This window comes from Colletotrichum chrysophilum, assembly GCF_026319265.1.
Source record: "Colletotrichum chrysophilum strain AFK26 chromosome Unknown scaffold_65, whole genome shotgun sequence".
NCBI lineage: Eukaryota > Fungi > Ascomycota > Sordariomycetes > Glomerellales > Glomerellaceae > Colletotrichum > Colletotrichum chrysophilum.
In genome coordinates this window covers 189,164-206,367 of record NW_026517352.1, presented here as the reverse complement: position 1 = coordinate 206,367, position 17,204 = coordinate 189,164, and the positions used below count along the sequence as shown (strand labels likewise).

The window sequence follows — 17,204 nt, the reverse complement described above, 5'->3', positions numbered from 1 at the left end:
GTCTGTGGTCGTCTCCAAGCCCTTCTTCAGAGTCTGTGTCGCTGGCTCGAAGCTTCTGCACCGCCAAAGGTGTCTCTAGGCTGCCATATCCCGGCCGGGATAGCGCTGCAGCCTGCACAGCTTGCGCAACTGTCCACCTAGCTCTCCGTGCTCTACTCTCCAGCATTAATTGACGGCTAGCCGTGCGTTCCGTCTGTACAGTAGTTCGAAAAGCAAAAAGCCCAACCACTGAGGAACACGGATACTCGCACAGCTGTTCTGGTTTCGACCAGAAAACAGGCTTTTGCCAGACGTGTCGGACCTTTTGCCCTCCAATCTCTGCGCTGAGCCGGCGCCTCTTTCGGAGTCTTGTCTCGTTTCCATTCTGCCATCTTCACCACCCGCCAGCGATCCCTCCCACGCTTCCTTCTTCTTGTTGTTCTCCGAAGTACCCGGTGGATACGTTTGCGTGTGTCTGGAGCCAGTGGAGACACCAGATCTCGGTTCGACAAGTACTTGATCCCATCACCCTTGCAAGACATCCTGACAAGGTGAACCGTCGCCCCGTTCGCCAGTTCTGGAACCTCAAGCTGCCCCAGCTGCCCAGCATCTGTCACGGCGGCAGCGTACCCACACTCGATTCATCGTCTTCCTGACGTCACAGCAACAAAACTGACCCCCTTCTGCCTCGCAGACCTGGCACAAGCGCTGCCCGCGTCTCGCACCTGCCAGAGCAGATAAGCCCCGTCCGCGTGAGGTAACTGCTCAAGGGGTGCACCGAGAAACGTACACATCAGCACAGTCTCTCGATCGGAGTCGAGTTCAACGCCTGATTTCCGAAGCAAGGCGATCCTCAGGTGGGTGTCCGTATTCCTTTCCTTCTCTCCGTTGGTCCTGTGCTGGCCATCCTGGCCATGCTTCCCCTCACCTTGAAAGCGAGCCCCAGCTGACGCGCAGTACGATTGCTTGCAGAGGACACATTGTGGCCATCCAATAATGACGGCATCCCCTCCTTCTCGGCCGATTCCCCCCACAGCTCATATCGAAGAACCCGAAGGCCCAGCCTCGACGCTGAACACACCGCGGACTCTGCAAAGGGCCGTCCCCGAACATCCCAAACCCTCGTCGCATACCATGCAGCGTGCCGAGCCCCGAGCTGCATCTGGCGGCGATCCAGACCATACTTCCCGACACGAGGAATATGAGGTTGTTGAAGTCGACGACGATGAAGCTGGGGTAGAAGAGGTCCCACGACGCAACGTCCGGCCACCTCTGCCTCGTCTGAATTCGTCGTCGCGCGCGCCTGGCTCGCCAGCTCCACCAGCTGAAACCACTCGTCCGCAACCTCCCCCTCGGCAAAGCAGCAACACAGGCACCCCACAGCCGCAAGGCCAGGGCGGGCCTTATCATCTACAGGGCTCGCGGGAGATACCCATCCCGGTGAGGAAGTCTTCCACGCAGGGACAGAGCGTGCCGAAAGACTCGACGCCATCGTCAGCAGATACAACAAACAGCCGCACGGATGATGGCACACAAGACTCTCAAGAGTCAAAGGACACATCAGCTGGGTCAACCAGCCCCAAGGGCAAGGAGCCGGAGGGGAAGAATGCCCCCATCCGGATTCCAAGAATCACACCTGTGGCATCTGGCCTGACTATTCCTCCTAACCTTGCTCAGCTGGCGCATGGACTGGAGGGAAAGTATGTCGATGAGTTCGGAAACATCCTCGACTGGAACGGACAGGTTCTTGGTCGTGTCGAGGGTGACTTGCCGTCGATGATCGGACGGCCTGTTTCTGTGACTGGCGAGATCCTCAGCGAGGACGGCGAAGTCGTTGGTTATGTAGCAGAGAACGACACGATTCCACCGACGCCTCCGTCGCCAAAGCCCATCGAGGGCATGGGCGATGGACTGAAGGTGGACCACATGGGCAACATACTCGATAAGAACAATAACGTCGTCGGCCACTTCGATGGCGCGCACTTGGGCAAAGGCCTCCAGAAGCCTGGGCAATCAGCAGGCAATGCTTCTGGGCAGTCAAACGGCGCGCGCCCAGCGGAGAATGCGCATAACAGCGCGCCCTCTCACGAGAATTGCAGCTGCGGTCGACCTAAACCATCGTCTGCTCCAAGTCCATCCGAGGTTTTCATGGACGTGAAGTCGACGCATGACGGCATCCAGCTCATTATCAAAATCCCAACTGTGTTTAATGGTGGCGGGGTGCCAAATATCCATATTGGAACTGGGTAATATTTGGACGGGAATTCTGCGACTGGATGGAGATGTCGATCATGGAGTTCTGGAATGGTTCCATAGATGCTGGCATGCGGCGGCGTTCAGACGGCGGCGAGGCGGGCGTGATAGGCTGGGATCGAGATGTCGTTCCAATGGAACCCGTATTTGGCAATGCAAGACCTGAATAACGTGCATCTGAGACCCCCGTTGAACCGTCCACTAGTAAGGCTGAAAGGTGGGTGAAGTCCAGAACCCCAAATTTGAGCGGGCGCATATTCGCGGCGAGGGAGCTGCTCGATTCCTGAGCGTGGCGAATGAAAGGCTGGCGCGCGTGTTTCGAAGAGCGTCATGACGTTGGTTGTGCATGGGGAAATGCTGCATGACAGTCCAGCCTTTGCGAACTTCGCAATCCTCATTTGCAAAAGAAAGTGTTGGAGGGCAGAAAGCAGCGTCTGGGGTGTAGCTGGTGGGGGATCTGACGAATGGATGATGCAGAACAGGGAGGGCCCTTGAATGCACTAGCCACACATAACTGGGAAGCTCCAAGATGGAGGCCGGGCGATCAACCCCATAAGCCAATGGCAACTCGCCCGACTGGCAGACTGTCACACCATCTCGTAAGGTGCAGTTGCTTTTCAAAAGTCAACTTGCGTCATGAGACTGGGATGCCAGAGTCTGTCAACCCCTTTCGCGTGCTCGGACGAGTGTGGCTTTGCGTCATGATGGGCGGCAGACGAGCCGACCACCTCTTCCACATGAAGTCACAGATGTGGCGCGAACAAGCCAGAGTAGGCCAGAGCTTCGAAGAGCTCCCCAAGCTTGAGCTCCCCTTGACGTAAGGTTGGGTGAGGCCATAGAGCTGGAAACTTGGTTTGGTGTGTGAGGATTTCTGGTATAAGACGTCCGACCGGCAGGTGATGGTAGTTTTTTTGACTTTCGACTCTCAATTCAAAGCATTCATCTCATGGGCTACTACATCTTTTCGTATTAGCCACATTATTCCATTTTAACCCACTTACTTACACGCGCAAAAGTTGCCCAACATTTCCGGACTACTGTACCTCAGACACCGAACCGACATCATGGCTGGCGCTGCCTCAAAATCAGGAAGCAGCATGCCTGGTGGATGGGGGAAGGGTGAAGAACAGAAGTCAAGTAAGTAATCAACTCACACGGCATTCAAAGTTTCACGACTGACGCGTTTCAGCATACTCCGTTGAGCAAGATATCCAAGACCATGGCGAGAACCTCGTTGCCGGTGTCATCGGCAAGACAGGAGAGGTCGTAGACGAGACCGGCAAGACCGTCGGCAAGGTCACAGAAGGCGAAGCTGGCGATCTCGTCGGTAACGTCGTGACAGCGTCCGGAGACATTATCGGAAAGGACGGTGGTGTCATCGGCAAGGCCCTGCCTTTGGGCGAGCTCACCGAGAGCGTTGCCGGAGGTGAGAGCAAGGAGGGCGGAAGCTTCAGCATTATGGGCGCTACCAAGGGCGTCAAGGGTATCGTCGACACCGTCGACGGTACTGTTCAGACCGTCAACAGGACATTGCCTCTCGTCGGCGACTTGACGAAGGGTATTGGTCTGGGCGAAGGTCAGGGCGGTGTCCTCGGCGGTGTTACCGGTGGCGATGGCCAGAGTGGTCTCCTCTCCGGCGTCCTCGGCGGCGGTGATGAGAAGTCACAGTCTGGCATTGTCGGCGGTACACTCGGCAGTGTCATCGGCGGCGGCAAGAGTGAGAAGGGCGAGCAATCAGGCCTTCTTGGCGGCGTTCTGGGCGGCACCCAGCCTCTGGAACGCGACGATACCGTCACCGAGAAGGATGAGAAGCTCACTCAGCTCCTGTCCAACAGACCCGACGACGCCGAGGACAAGATTTCCCTGACAGAGGACGCCAAGAAGAGCCTCTTCGAGGTCAACGACAAGACCTCCGAAGTGGCACCCGTGGACCTCCAGGATTCCGCCCCACAAGAACTGAACGGCAAGCTCACCACTGGAGACAACACCCAATCGGAGACCGAGCCATCTCAAGCTGACAAGACTGAGCTTACAGACCCTTCCACTGTTGGCGACAGGTCCCAAGATCTCGAGGAGTTGGAGCCGGAGCCACTCGAAGAAGATGACGCCACCGCGAAGCCCGAGTCCCTCAAGGACGATGCCACAGAGGCCACTGAACAGGCAACCGAGAAGGCCCCCACCCAGGCTGGCACCCAGCAAGAGGACCTTCGATCACGGGTTCCCGACGACATCGCGACCCTTGATATCCCTGTTTCCCAGATTCCCATGACTCTGAAGAGCGAGCTTCCCGACGACCTCCAGACGGCCGACATCCCCGTCTCCCAGATCCCCTTCGATGCTCAGACAAAGCTCCCCACCGATCTTGTTTCTCAGCTTCCTGACGATCTGAAGACTGTCACATACGAAGACGAAGACGACGACCTTCAGTCGAAGGTCCCGGACGACATCGCAACTCTCGACATTCCCGTCTCCCAGATCCCCATGACTCTGAAGAGCGAGCTTCCGAAGGATCTCCAGACGGCTGATATCCCTGTTTCTCAAATCCCCTTCGACGCCCAAACGAAGCTTCCCACCGATCTTGTTTCTCAGCTTCCTGATGATCTGAAGACTGTCACCCAGGAAGATGATGACCTTCAGTCAAAGGTCCCCGACGATATCGCAACCCTCGACATTCCCGTTTCCCAGATCCCCATGACCCTCAAGAGCGAGCTCCCCGAGGATCTTCAGACGGCCGACATCCCTGTTTCTCAAATCCCCTTCGACGCCCAAACGAAGCTTCCCACCGACCTTGTCTCCCAACTTCCTGAAGACCTCAAGACTGGCGGCACCAGCGTTACCGATTGGGCCAGAGGTGCTTCTGAAGCGCAATCCCAATCACAGCTTCCCACGGATGCGCATACCGGCGACATCCCTGCGTCTCAGCTTCCTGATGAACTGCAGACTGAGACTGGCGAGACCGGTGTTACCGGCGAGACTGGTGTTACCAGGACTGTCAAGGAGGATACCCGCAGTGTTCTCAGCACCATCCGCGATGCCATTCCCACCGACCAGCGCACTGTTACCGTAGCTGGCGACAAGCTGCTGCAACCTTTCGAGAAGTTCCCTGGTGCGGAAATTGACGACGAGGGCAAGGTCATCTTCAACGATGCTTCCATTGGCAGAGTTGCTGAGGGTGACCCTGCCGACCTGGCTGGTCACGTCATCGACGCCGAGGGTAACATTGTCAACGAGCGTGGCAGCATCATTGGCAAGGCCGAGCTTAACACCATTGTCGCCGAGGAGTTGCTCAAGGACACCATCGACTACGGCGTCCTCAAGGGCGCTACTGTCAACAAGGCTGGCAACTTGGTCAACGACAAGGGCGAGGCCATTGGCCGTGTTGTTTCTGGCATCCTGAAGCATCTCGTCGGACGCAAGGCCAATGAGAAGGGTGAGATCTGGAACGACTCCGGCAAGGTTATTGGCCAAGCTGAGCCCATTCCCGAGACTGAGCGTGAGGGTCTCAGCGAGCCCGCCCCCTTCGAAGATTTCCCCGGCGCTGTTGTCGAGTCTGACGGCAATGTCTACTTCAACGGCGAGATCGTCGGTCGCCTGATTGAGGGTGACCCGAAGAAGTTGAAGGGCAAGAAGGTTGATGACGAAGGTGATGTCCTTGATCGCAGCGGCAACACCATTGGTAAGGCTGAGCGCTGGGAGCCCGAGCCCGAGCCTGAGCCGGAACCGGAAGAGGAGGTCGTTATCGACAAGTCCATCCTTGCTGGCAAGCGCGTCAACAAGGCTGGCAATGTTGTCGACACCAACGGCACCATCTTCGGCCGCATTGTCGAGGGTGATGTCAAGCGTCTCGTCGGTCGCATGTGCGACAAGGACGGAAACGTCCGCAGCGAGTCTGGCGACATTATCGGCAGGGCTGAGCTTGTGCCTGAGGGTGAGCGCGAGGGTTTTAAGGAAGGTCCTTTCGCCGAGCTTCCTGGCTGCACCGTCAACAAGGAGGGTCACGTTGTTACTCCGGGAGGAGACATTGTTGGTCGCTTGATCGAAGGCAACGCCAAGGTTCTCTTTGGCCGTGCCGTCGATGAGGATGGTGACATTCTCGACCGCAACGGCAACCTTCTTGGCAAGGCCGAGAGATGGGAGCCTGAGCCGGAGCCTGAGGTCGAGAAGAAGATCGGCCCCATGGAAGGCCGCAAGGTCAACCGCAAGGGTGAGGTCGTTGACGAGGATGGCAACATCATCGGCAAGCTGACGACTGGTGAGCTGTCCATCTGCGCCGGCAAGGAGATTGACGGCGACGGTGATGTCGTCGATTCCAAGGGGCGCACTGTCGGACACTGCTCTCTCATCGAGGACATTCCCGAGCCTGAGGTCGAGGAGCCTGAGGAGGATCCCAACGAGGTTAAGGCTCGCGAGCAAGCTGAGGCCGACCGCAAGCTCGCCCAGTCTCTCGGTGCCGTCATCGAGCAGGGTCTTGACCGCATGCGTCCTATCTGCAAGATGATCACAGGAAAGATCGAGAAGGCTGAGCGCACCCCCAAGGATGAGCTTGATGAAGAGCAGCTCGTGAAGGATGTCAAGCCTCTGATTGAGGAGGGTGGCAAGATCCTCAGCGAATTGAACGGCAGTGTCCGCGCCTTGGACCCTGATGGTAGAATCCAGCGCAACGCCAAGCACAAGTCCGGCACCCGTGAGGCAACTCCCGAGGAGCATCACCTTGCTGATGTCTTGAAGGAGGTAAGTTTTCTCATAACACAACATACAGACTCATGCACATGTACTAACAAGACTTCAGTTGACTGGCGCCATCACCGAGACGGTCGAGGGAGCCAAGCGCAAGATCGAGGATATGCCCCACGCCAAGAAGGAGCTCAACCCTCTCTGGGGTCTCCTCACGGAGCCTCTTGGCCAGATTCTTGCCGCTGTCGGACTCCTCCTGGCCGGTGTTCTCAACCTGGTCGGCCGTCTGCTCGGCGGTCTTGGTCTCGGCGGTATCGTCGACGGCCTTCTGGGCACTCTGGGTCTCAACCGCGTGCTCGAAGGCCTCGGCCTCGGCAGCTTGACCACCGCCCTTCGTGGTGGCAAGAAGAAATAAGCGATTTTTCGGTTACGATGTTATGACTTGGGCGTCGCAGCGTGTTCTCGTCGAAGTTCGTTTGATTGACGCGTGTATTCTCTTTGGAGTTGTATCCGTGTACTTGGTCATTGGATTGGAATGGATTGGATTCGGGAAAAATGAATGGAATCGGTCTTTGTATGAGTAGTAGTAGTAACGATAGCCAGCGACTAATTTGTACGCCCTTTCGTATTCTGAATATGTCCGAATCGTCCATGGTGAACAAGCTTGTCGTCGTCGCCAACTTTGTTCCAACATGGTATTTTAGGCTTGTTGGTGTTTTCGTGTGTTCGTGCCTATATCGTTATCAGCAGCGGTAGCCAGTGTGTTGGGGAAAACAAAAAAGTCGTGGGCACGATGCGGTCCAAGTAAAGTTTTTCCCGAAGGGGGCAGCACCTGAACCCGCAAACAAACAAGAATCGGGCAAGTGCGACGTTGACGGGGAAGTTCAGGCAGGGACAACCAGGCAGGAGCAGTCACCATGCACAACATCGTGTGTGCCCATGTCTCTTCCTTCCACTTTCTTCCCATCATCCTGATTCACCACTGGCCCTGCGGCTTCCCGTCCTGTCATCCCAGCACCGGCCACACAGAATTCAAGGATCCAGGTCGACAACATGACACCACTTTCGTCTTGATAGGCGTTGCGCGAGACGTCGAGACTGGCAGAGACACGCCAACGGTCGCATTCTGCAATATCGGGGCGCGCCTTTCCGGAGCCAACCCCGCGATTTAAACTTTGCCCGCTATTGCATTCCTTGTCCATAGCGACGCCGAAAACAGCCAAGAACAGGCCCTGTCATCGCAAAGTTCAGGGCTGATCATGATTTTTCGAGACCCTAAAATCCAACTTTTGGCTTCAAATCACCACAACATCCCGGCCATGTGTCCAGGGCATGGCAGCCCGGAACGGCAACAGCATGTCGCGAGTGTCGGTGACCACGCGAGCGGCTCGGGTTGTAATGTAAATCCTCGACCATCACCGGCCGGTGAACCCACAACGAAAGGAGATTTATTGAACCCGCTAGCGATGCCGACCCTGCGTTAGGCATCGCGTCGCTCTCGTTAGCCCGGCACCTGTCGCAGAGAGGCCGATCGCGTTCCTTTGTTAGTGGGCGGCATGTGGCATTCTTCAGCGGACGTGTCGCCGCCGCAAGGCTGATGCACTAGAAACAGGGGACCCGCCGGCGGGCAGAATCCCGTTTCGTTGCTGCTCACCTGCCCCAAGCGCCTGCATAAACTGCCAGCGAAGCACCCTGCATCGAGATGAATGCAAGTTTGAAAGGGCATTGTGTTTATTTTTGCCGTCTTTCCTGTGTATGCGTGATAATTTATCCTAGGTTTAAATGTGTTGTAAGACTCATAGAGTTAATGAACGCAGCAACAGAGAATATAGTACAGACGGCAACGACCGCAAATTATCTCTTGAAATATCCCACGAGAAATAAAGTCATCATATCCGTGGCTCAATCCAAGATAGATTCTCCTTCTGAGACCGCATCAGTAGCTACGTCTCCAGGGAACATTACTCCGAAATATCAGAACGCGCTGATAGAATACATAACCTCAACAATGCCATGAGAAAATTTCTGGCATCTTACGGTGCAACCACCCACCAAACCAGTGCTGTGCGTCTGCCTTTGTTTTGCTTGAATAAAGCCCGGTGATATCTCGTATCGATAACACAGACAATATCTTATCGGATACGGCCTTATCGATAGAAATCAACAATCTAATCGATAAAGCTCCCCTTCATCTTATCAGCAGCAGCACCCTTACCTCACCCACCCATCGCCCTCCCGCCCTCAACAACCATACACAGGGTGACGTCAAGCCCAAGCACCCGCAACGCAATACCCGTATGACGGCATCAACAACACAATCTGATGTCAAACGCCGCAACCAGTGGCAGGCCACTCGGTGCGAGCTTTCCCACCTCTCGGGGCCTCAAACGCCCCATTGACGCAAGAGCTCCTCCTCCTGCTGTCGCTGCTGCTGCCGCATCTTACCTAAGAAAGCTCCTGCCCCTCTTCCCGACCTTCGTGATCTTGCTATATAACGTGAAAACCTCCTGTTCCAGACCTTCTCCCGTCTCCCAAGACAAACGCTTCCAAGACACAGCACACTACAACGGTCGCCTCTGCAAACTACCTCATCTTAAACAAACCCCATCTGAAATCTCATCCAAAATGCCTTCCGAAGGTCGCCAGTCTCCCCCTCCCGAGCGCCAGACCGGCGCCCAGCTCAACGACCCTCCCGCCTCTGGCAAGGGAACCGACGATGCCACCAACAAGGAGCAGGTCAACAAGGAACAGCTTGAGGTGAGCCTCCCTCCCAACATTCTCTAACGTCTTCATCTAACCATCCCCAGAACCTGTCATCCAACCCCAAGGGACCTCTTGACGATGCTGTAAAGGAGAAGTTCGCCAAGACCGAGTAGATTATTGGATACCATCATATGAAGGCGTTGGGAATGGGACATCATGAAGGCATGAGAAGCACTGAGATGAAATCACGATTGTGATGCTGTATCAATAGATGTATAAACCACGCCAATTGAAAGTGCGTTGACTAATTACGTCTTGCTTATTGCCTGTGATACTTATGTGATCCATTCCCTCTGCGAAAGCTACCATTATGGCACACACGCATATCGACTCCTGTGATTTTGTATGCATCTTACGTGCATGGCTGGACAACATGCATGCTTGGACAACCTGATGTATTTAGCCAAAATTTGTATTCATCCCACGGGCAATGTACTATGCCCATGCAAGGGACTTGTGGTAAAACGCTCTGCTGTCACGTCATCACGAATAAAAGCCTCAAATCACGCAGTCAAGTGATTGGGTGAATTTCCCGAAACCAATTATTGATGCATTCAATCGCATTGAGGTCGCAACTACCTAGAGTGCCTAATAGAACCACGTGCACCGCAGTCATCGCATTGCAGTCATAAAACGTTCGTGCCTAATGAAACCAGCCAACGCCTACCCTCATGTCCTTTTCGTGCCAATCGCTACTCTTACGCAGTCTTCTCGGAAGTGGCCTCGGTGGGCTTGGAGAGGGGGACAGCCGTCGTAGGGTCGGGCTGGGTCGGGGCCTGAGTGCCGATGGTCTCGCCAGTGGCAGGCGGCACCGCCTTCTCCTTCTCCTTACCAAGGAATCTCTCGAGACCGGAAGCCTTGTAGGCGCTGCCGCCGTGCTGCTCCTTCTTCAAGTCCGCCAAGCGGCGGGCCTCGGTGTGGATATCCTGAACCTGTCTCGAGCCGTCCTGATAGAAGGTGACGATGCGCTTGCCAGTGGGGGAGCTGGTAGCCTTCTCAAAGTACGAGCTCAAGCCGCCAAAGAGACCCTGAGCCCTCGCGGTGATGCCGTAGGACTGGTCCGTAGCCTTCGCGCGGTCGGTGGCGTGGTACTTCTGATCGAGGTTCTGGAGGGTGCCGAAGAAGCGGCTGGAGACGCCGTGCTGGGTGTCAAGCTCGATGGCGCGCTGGAGAGCGGCATCTCCAACGACGTAGCCCTGGGCGAGGTACTCGGCCAGGATGCGAGAGCGGGGCTTCTCCTCCTGAGTGATCTCATCGGTATCACGGTTCGCGTTGTCCTTGAAGTGGGAGCCGTCGTCGTTAGAGTCGCCGCTGGCGCTGGCAACGGTGATGTGGGAGGTGCCAAGCTGAGTGTTATTCAACAGGAGAGCAGTCTTAGCAGCAGTCTCCTTCTCGAAGGTGACGGCGGCATCCTTGGTCTCGCCGGCGGGAGTGACCTGAATGTCTGTGATCTTGCCGCTGCACTCAGTTAGCTTCTGTCCGAAGAAAGGATGCGGAAAGCGTCCGGGTAGCAGACGTCAGGCCATCTCGGTGCCTTCGCAGTGTTCGAAAGTGCGGGGAAATGTACTCACCAGAAGCTGAAGAAGTCCTTGATCTCCTTATCCTCGGTCGCCGCAGCGATGTTCTTGACGTGGACGGTGGTGTTGGACATGATGATTGTAGTTTTTTGGCCTGAAGTCGGTGTGGTGTTTGAAAACAAAGAAGTTGAAGGAGGGAGCTTTGTGGTTTGTGAGGGGTAACTGGAGACGGGAGCGGGTATCAAACAAGGGATGTATATGGGTGCTGTCTCACAGTGGATGTGTGTTGAATCAGGCGGTCAAAGGAAGAATAATTGTAGACTCGACGTTGGGAAACGCGTGAATGGATGGGCTTTTATGACGACGTGTCGAGTTCTCGAGTATGGGAAAGTTGGAGAGGAATCAAGATCAGACGAAGGGTCACAAGGACGCGCTTTACCTTTTAGCCAAGGCAAATCCCAGGAAGACAGGAGGCAGAAGGCGATGGAAGGGCAAGCCCGGGAAGGGGGCGGCCTCTCACCAGCAGTGACGATGCTTGACGCCGCAGCGCCCTGTTGAGGGAGGGGCGACCCGTCATTCTCAGTCCTCAGTGTGCCGGGGAAGGGGCAGGGGCGACCACTGCTGCTGCTGCAATGGCGGGAAAGCAAGGAGCAGGGGCCACTCAGGGTCCAATGCTGGGCAGAGCAAGCACAGCAAGACGTCCTCTGGGCGAGGGGGGGGGCGACTGCCAAACGTCATCGCCCGCGACCGTGAGGAGCTCGTGCCAGGGGTGGGGGTGGCTGTGGCGGCACATTAAGCACGGGCCAGAGTTAGCCCCGCTAACAGAGCCACACCTCAGCCACGTACATCTCCACCAATTTCAGGAGACAGAATACTTTCACATGCATTTCTTTCACATATCCCACCTACTGGAACATGCCGCAACATCAGACGCCCATTCATCTGGTCTTGGGACGATGGCCCATCGTGCCATTGCCTTCAACCCAGTCCGCGTACGGATACGACACGCTTGAATACGCCTGACACACCCGGTTTGCCGTGATTGCGACGCGACACCAGGACGACGTGGCTTGTGGCTCGTACACCGACCGGCACCCCAAACTGCACGGAAGAACTCTGCCTTCGTTTGACCATCTCTAGCTCGTCCCATCTTTCACTGCAACTACCACACATTCAAAATGACGCCGCGGCATCTTCCAATATCACCTCCGATGCCTTCTGGCTGACCATGAACGTCGCGATCAAGGGGAACGCGCCCGGAGCACGTGGAAATACGCTCGCATCCACAACCCTCAACCCCTCGACGCCGTGCACCCGAAACCGAGAATCCAGCACTGCCATGCTATCCTCCGCCGGCCCAATGGCGCAAGTCCCCGACGGATGATGACCAAATGTCTGGGCCCGGATCCATTCCTCGTCCGACGTTCCGTCTCCGTCCTCGCACCGGCCGTCGCTCCCGACTTTCGAACACGGCGGTTCAGCCGGCGCCAGCGGACCCCAAGGCCCCTCAACATCGCTCATCACCCGACGGCCCCACGCGGCAACATCTGCCAACGCTCCAAGGTCTGTCTCGGCACCCTCTTCGTACAGCTGGAAGTTGATCTCGGGTGGCTCCGTCGGGTCCGCCGACCGGAGCTTCAGGTATCCCGCCCCGTTTTGCGGGTTGATCTTGACTGTCGAGAAGCCTGAGGTGTTTGGCGTCCCAAAGAGCTCGGCCTGATTGACATCCGGCCAGAAACCTCGGAACGCGCCGCCTTGTACGCTGAACACGAAAATGTCGCGTTCGCCATTGACTGAATGATTCGACCGCATCAGAAGGACATTAGAGTTGAACCCAGGTCGCATGTACGGCCCCAGACCTTTCTTCCAGAGCTCGTAGCACGGATCATTCGGCATGCCTTTTGCGCAAGTCGGTTCGTTGGGGTTGGGTATCGCCGTGAAGTTGATCTGAGCTAGTCCGACAACCGGAAATTCTTGATTATCCTGGAGATTTCGCCCCACGCCAGGCAAGTCGGCCACAACTTTGATGCCGAGCACCTCGAGATCTTGTCGGTTGCCGATCCCGCTGAGCTGCAGGAGTTGCGGGGAATTGAAGGTGCCTCCCGAAATAATCACCTCTCGAGACGCGAAAGCTTGTTTGGTCTCGCCTGACGCTGAAGCGTTCCGCCTCGGGTCGGCGCCGTATGTTGAAAGGCCTTTAAGGTATTCAACTCCGACTGCTATCGGCTTACCGTCTTCCCCTTGCTTAAACAAGACCCTGGTGGCCAAAGAGGTTGGCGATAGTGTCAGGGGATACTTGGCTGACCCGTCCTCATTCTTCGCCGCAATTGTCTCGAAGATGTAGTCTCGCGGCGTTGACCTCTCCCACCTCGCATTTGCGTGGAACACCATGCCCCAGAAACCTTCTGTGAAGTCCCGATCATTTGCAAGATAGTTGGGGTCGCTGCCAAGCATCTCAATCACCTTCTCCGGATCCAATCCCAGTGATCTGATCTGCGCCTTGTACACCTCGACCAGACCCGGAAACGGCAGATACTGAGTGCCGTTTCCCATATTGGTCTCTAGGATACCGCCAAACCCGTGTCCTGGCGTGCCTTCGGGGAGATAATTGTTCTTCTCAACCTTCTCAAACATCCGCCTCATATTCTCGTGCCTGCATCTCGTTAGCTCCACCTCTCTACTCTCATCGCCCTATGGAAAACATTACCCCCAAGACTCATCGCCCGTGATATTCGCCACGTAATTCCAATCCGCATCGCTCGGCAACAGCGTCCCCATCGCATTCACCACCGCCGAGCCTCCGATCGTCGCACCGCGCGGGTAGTACACGCCCATCAGCTCGGCCCCAGGCGGTGCCCGCTCACCGTTGCCGACCCAGAACGTGCCGTTCGGGAACCGCCACGTGAGGTGGTTGTGGCGCAGCTCGACTTCCGGGTCGGCGTGGTGCTTCACCCAGAAGCCCCAGCTGTTGGATGCGGTGAGGGTATACCCGCCGTTCGCGAGCGCGGTGCCGATGTCGTAGCTCTCATCATCCCCCGCTTCGAGGAGCAGCGTTGAGAAGCCGGCGCGGGCGAGGTTGCTTGCGAGGGGACCGCCGCCGGGACCGCTTCCGATGACGATGTAGTCGTATGTGTTGCTTTCGGCAGAACCTCTGGCGACGACAGTGTTGGTGGTGATGGAGAGTAGGGTAGCGACACCCAGGACCAATCGTCGGGAGAACATGATGACGGTTCTGGCTCAGAGTATCCCCCGCAGCTCTTAAAAGACATGTTTCCCGTGACGATGCGATGGACCTGGACCATCTTTTGTACTGCGGTAGGAGGGCCTCTACTACGAACCCTCAGCCGAGATGAGGTGTAACTACATGTGTCCTCTTTCAGACCTTGAGTCCGAAGAGTCTTCAGACTCAATCTCGAATGATGACTGCATCAAGACCCCGGCCGATCTTTGTCCTTACAAGCTTACCTGATGCTTGGCGGGTGTAACCACGGCAGGGGGACTTCTCACCCGAGAGGGGTCGGTCATCTATCCAGAATCCTTTTTGCGTATCCGAGAATGCGACGCTGGTCGGCTGAATTGCTACTCCTCAGCGATAACCTCGAATCAAGCTTGAGCGAGAGGCCCCCATGGATCTGTGAGGTTGTAGTTGCTTGCGACACACGTTCATCCCCAACTACTTCACTGAGGGCAATTTGAATCGCAGGAATTACGAAATAGTCTCTATCCTTCTCTATCCCTCTATGAATGCGCATGCCTCAAAGGCAGCATCTATCGCAAAGACTGATCTCCTTTTCCAAGCTCTCTCTCCGAGCCTATTCAAGGCGTCCGGGTACCACTACAGAATCAATCGCCAAAACTCATGAGGAAGCCATATCCTCCTCTCTATCACAACGAGGAAACACAAGCGCACTTCTTGTCGCGGCAAACCGAGACCTCGCCAAGCCTCTGTCCGCAGCAGTTCTTCGCACACTCCTTACCCTCCTTACACTCCTCCACGTCCTCAAGCGCAATCATGCAATGCTGGCAGTGGCACTCCCCCTCCCAGCACATGACATTATTCGCGGAGGTACAACTCGCAGGGCCAAACTCGCCGGAGCAGCTGGCATGGGTATCGCATCGCCACGGCTTACACGCACACTTGCCGCTCTCGCAGACCTTGCGGTCGCTGCGCTGGTCGCAGGCAATACCAACGCACTCCTTGGACTCCTTGCACACCCCACCGGCACGCTCGGGGCGGTGGAACGGCTCGGAGACGGTGAGCTCGCACTTATTCTCGCGCGAGCACGTCTTGTACGGGTGCGTCTCGTTGTTGCGGAGGACGTAGGTGCAGTCCGCGTGCTTGGCGCAGCCGGTGTCGTCGGTGAACTTGATGGCGCACTCGCAGCTGCAGCTATTGCAGAAGCCGGACTGGACGATGTTGCACGACATGAGGCCGGTGCAGTGGGAGTCGAGCTTGCACGCGGCGCCGACCTCCCGAGGAATGGGCTCGCAGCTGCATGTGCCCTGGCGGGAGCACGAGGGGAAGTGGTGCTCGGGGCAGCGCATCTCGTTGCACTCGGACTCGACGGCGCAGGCGTCGCCGGGGACGGGCCGCATGACGCAGTAGCAGCCTTACCGGTTGCCATCGGCAGGCTTGACGCAGGCTGGATACATGTCGTCCAGGCAGGGCAGGGTGATGCAGTTCCGGGCCCAGGCGCATGTCGAGCCGGCGCCGGAGGGCTGGGGGATGACGGTGGGGATGGTCTTGGTCGGGATGGGCTCCCACTCGGAGAGGACGACGGTCGTGAAGGGCTCGGTGCCGGTCCAGGGTGTTTCTACCGTCAGGGGAAAGCTGGTTGTGGTGTTTAGGGAGGTGACGCGGGTCGACCAGGCTCTGGTACGGGCGTTGGTGAGGCTTGAGGTGATTGTGAGGTTGTCGTTCCTCTCCTTGATGACACACCGACAGTGGTCGAAGAAGCACATGGCTTGTCGGCTGTCTGGACAGCTGAGGGAGCCGCACTCGGAGTTCGAGACGCAGGACTCGGTCGGGAGTGGCAGAGCAACTGAGGTGCGCGTGAATGTCATCGAGGATGAGGGCACCAGCTTTTCTGGGACCTTGCAAGCGGGAGCGGACGCTTGTCGGCCTTCAATCATGGGATCACCTCTGGCGTCCTCGGGATCAATTGGCGGAAGAGGCGGCCAGAACAGGTCGTCGTCTGTAGGCGGCACGACTCGGTGGCCATCACCACACCACAAGTTCTCCCACACAACGTTCTTCTCCCATCGCAGCCTCAAGGCCTTGAAGCCTATCCCAAGACCCATGCTGTCGTCGTGGGGATGGTACTCCCAAGAAAAGACGCCCCACTCGGGGTGGTCTTCCCTCGACTTGCCAAGGTCGCTCTCGAAGTGCGGGCGATACGCGATATCCACCATCTCGTCGATGGACAGCCCAAAGTCGAGGAGGAGCTTCTCCTTGATCTGGACAACGACGCTGTGATGCATCATCACGTCCTCGGGGAACGGAGGGAGAGACCCGCGGGAGACAATGAAGGCCTTGACAAAGTCCATTTCCTGCACGTTGAAAGGTCCGCCAGGCTGGAAGTACTGGGCAAGCCCCGGGTTCTCATGTTCGTCTAGGGGATTCGCGGTCAGAGAACGTTTGTTACCTCTGAAGTTGCCGGTCCCGATGTGGTCGATGATGTCTTCCTTCAAGTACTGTTCCGTAGGCAGGGGGTACGCCTCCTGGAGCCACGCGTTGTTAGGCTCTGCCTCTCCTCTCGTGTGTCCGGGAACTTCCCAGAAGTGACTGGTCCAGACGGCTTTCGGGGACACGACGATGAGCATGGAGCAGCCCCAGACAGGGCCTGAGCCACCGAAGCGAGGTCTCTCAACGGGAACTTCAGTAATCTTCTCCCGGTCAAAGAAGGTGATCTCGCTGGTTGACCAAGGCCTCGGGTACTCGTCCTCTTCGTAGGGCCAGCTATCAGGAGGCCCGCCAAAACCTGGACCAAACTGGTCGATCACGTTTCGCATCGACTG

General features: G+C 56.7%; 6 protein-coding genes across 6 annotated transcripts; 3 read left to right on the top strand and 3 right to left on the bottom strand.

Moving 5' to 3' along the window:
- Nucleotides 1–1,113: 1,113 nt before the first annotated feature.
- On the top strand, nucleotides 1,114–2,229 carry COL26b_007852 (uncharacterized protein; the record flags this gene model as incomplete). The annotated part of the gene is made up of 1 exon (XM_053180632.1): nucleotides 1,114–2,229. One exon carries the CDS (start codon nucleotides 1,114–1,116, stop codon nucleotides 2,227–2,229), a length of 1,116 nt encoding a protein of 371 aa, XP_053035473.1.
- A 1,067-nt stretch (nucleotides 2,230–3,296) lies between these two features.
- Nucleotides 3,297–7,321, top strand: COL26b_007851 (uncharacterized protein; the record flags this gene model as incomplete). The annotated part of the gene is made up of 3 exons (XM_053180631.1): nucleotides 3,297–3,369; nucleotides 3,422–6,963; nucleotides 7,022–7,321. 3 exons carry the CDS (start codon nucleotides 3,297–3,299, stop codon nucleotides 7,319–7,321), a joined length of 3,915 nt encoding a protein of 1,304 aa, XP_053035472.1.
- Nucleotides 7,322–9,531: 2,210 nt separating this feature from the next.
- Nucleotides 9,532–9,782, top strand: COL26b_007850 (uncharacterized protein; the record flags this gene model as incomplete). Its single annotated transcript, XM_053180630.1, has 2 exons — nucleotides 9,532–9,663; nucleotides 9,714–9,782. 2 exons carry the CDS (start codon nucleotides 9,532–9,534, stop codon nucleotides 9,780–9,782), a joined length of 201 nt encoding a protein of 66 aa, XP_053035471.1.
- Nucleotides 9,783–10,367: 585 nt separating this feature from the next.
- Nucleotides 10,368–11,320, bottom strand: COL26b_007849 (uncharacterized protein; the record flags this gene model as incomplete). The annotated part of the gene is made up of 2 exons (XM_053180629.1): nucleotides 10,368–11,127; nucleotides 11,241–11,320. 2 exons carry the CDS (start codon nucleotides 11,318–11,320, stop codon nucleotides 10,368–10,370), a joined length of 840 nt encoding a protein of 279 aa, XP_053035470.1.
- Nucleotides 11,321–12,359: 1,039 nt separating this feature from the next.
- On the bottom strand, nucleotides 12,360–14,408 carry COL26b_007848 (uncharacterized protein; the record flags this gene model as incomplete). Its single annotated transcript, XM_053180628.1, has 2 exons — nucleotides 12,360–13,839; nucleotides 13,894–14,408. The coding sequence occupies 2 exons, from the start codon at nucleotides 14,406–14,408 to the stop codon at nucleotides 12,360–12,362; spliced, it is 1,995 nt and encodes a 664-aa protein (XP_053035469.1).
- A 663-nt stretch (nucleotides 14,409–15,071) lies between these two features.
- On the bottom strand, nucleotides 15,072–17,198 carry COL26b_007847 (uncharacterized protein; the record flags this gene model as incomplete). The annotated part of the gene is made up of 2 exons (XM_053180627.1): nucleotides 15,072–15,678; nucleotides 15,802–17,198. The coding sequence occupies 2 exons, from the start codon at nucleotides 17,196–17,198 to the stop codon at nucleotides 15,072–15,074; spliced, it is 2,004 nt and encodes a 667-aa protein (XP_053035468.1).
- Nucleotides 17,199–17,204: the final 6 nt, after the last annotated feature.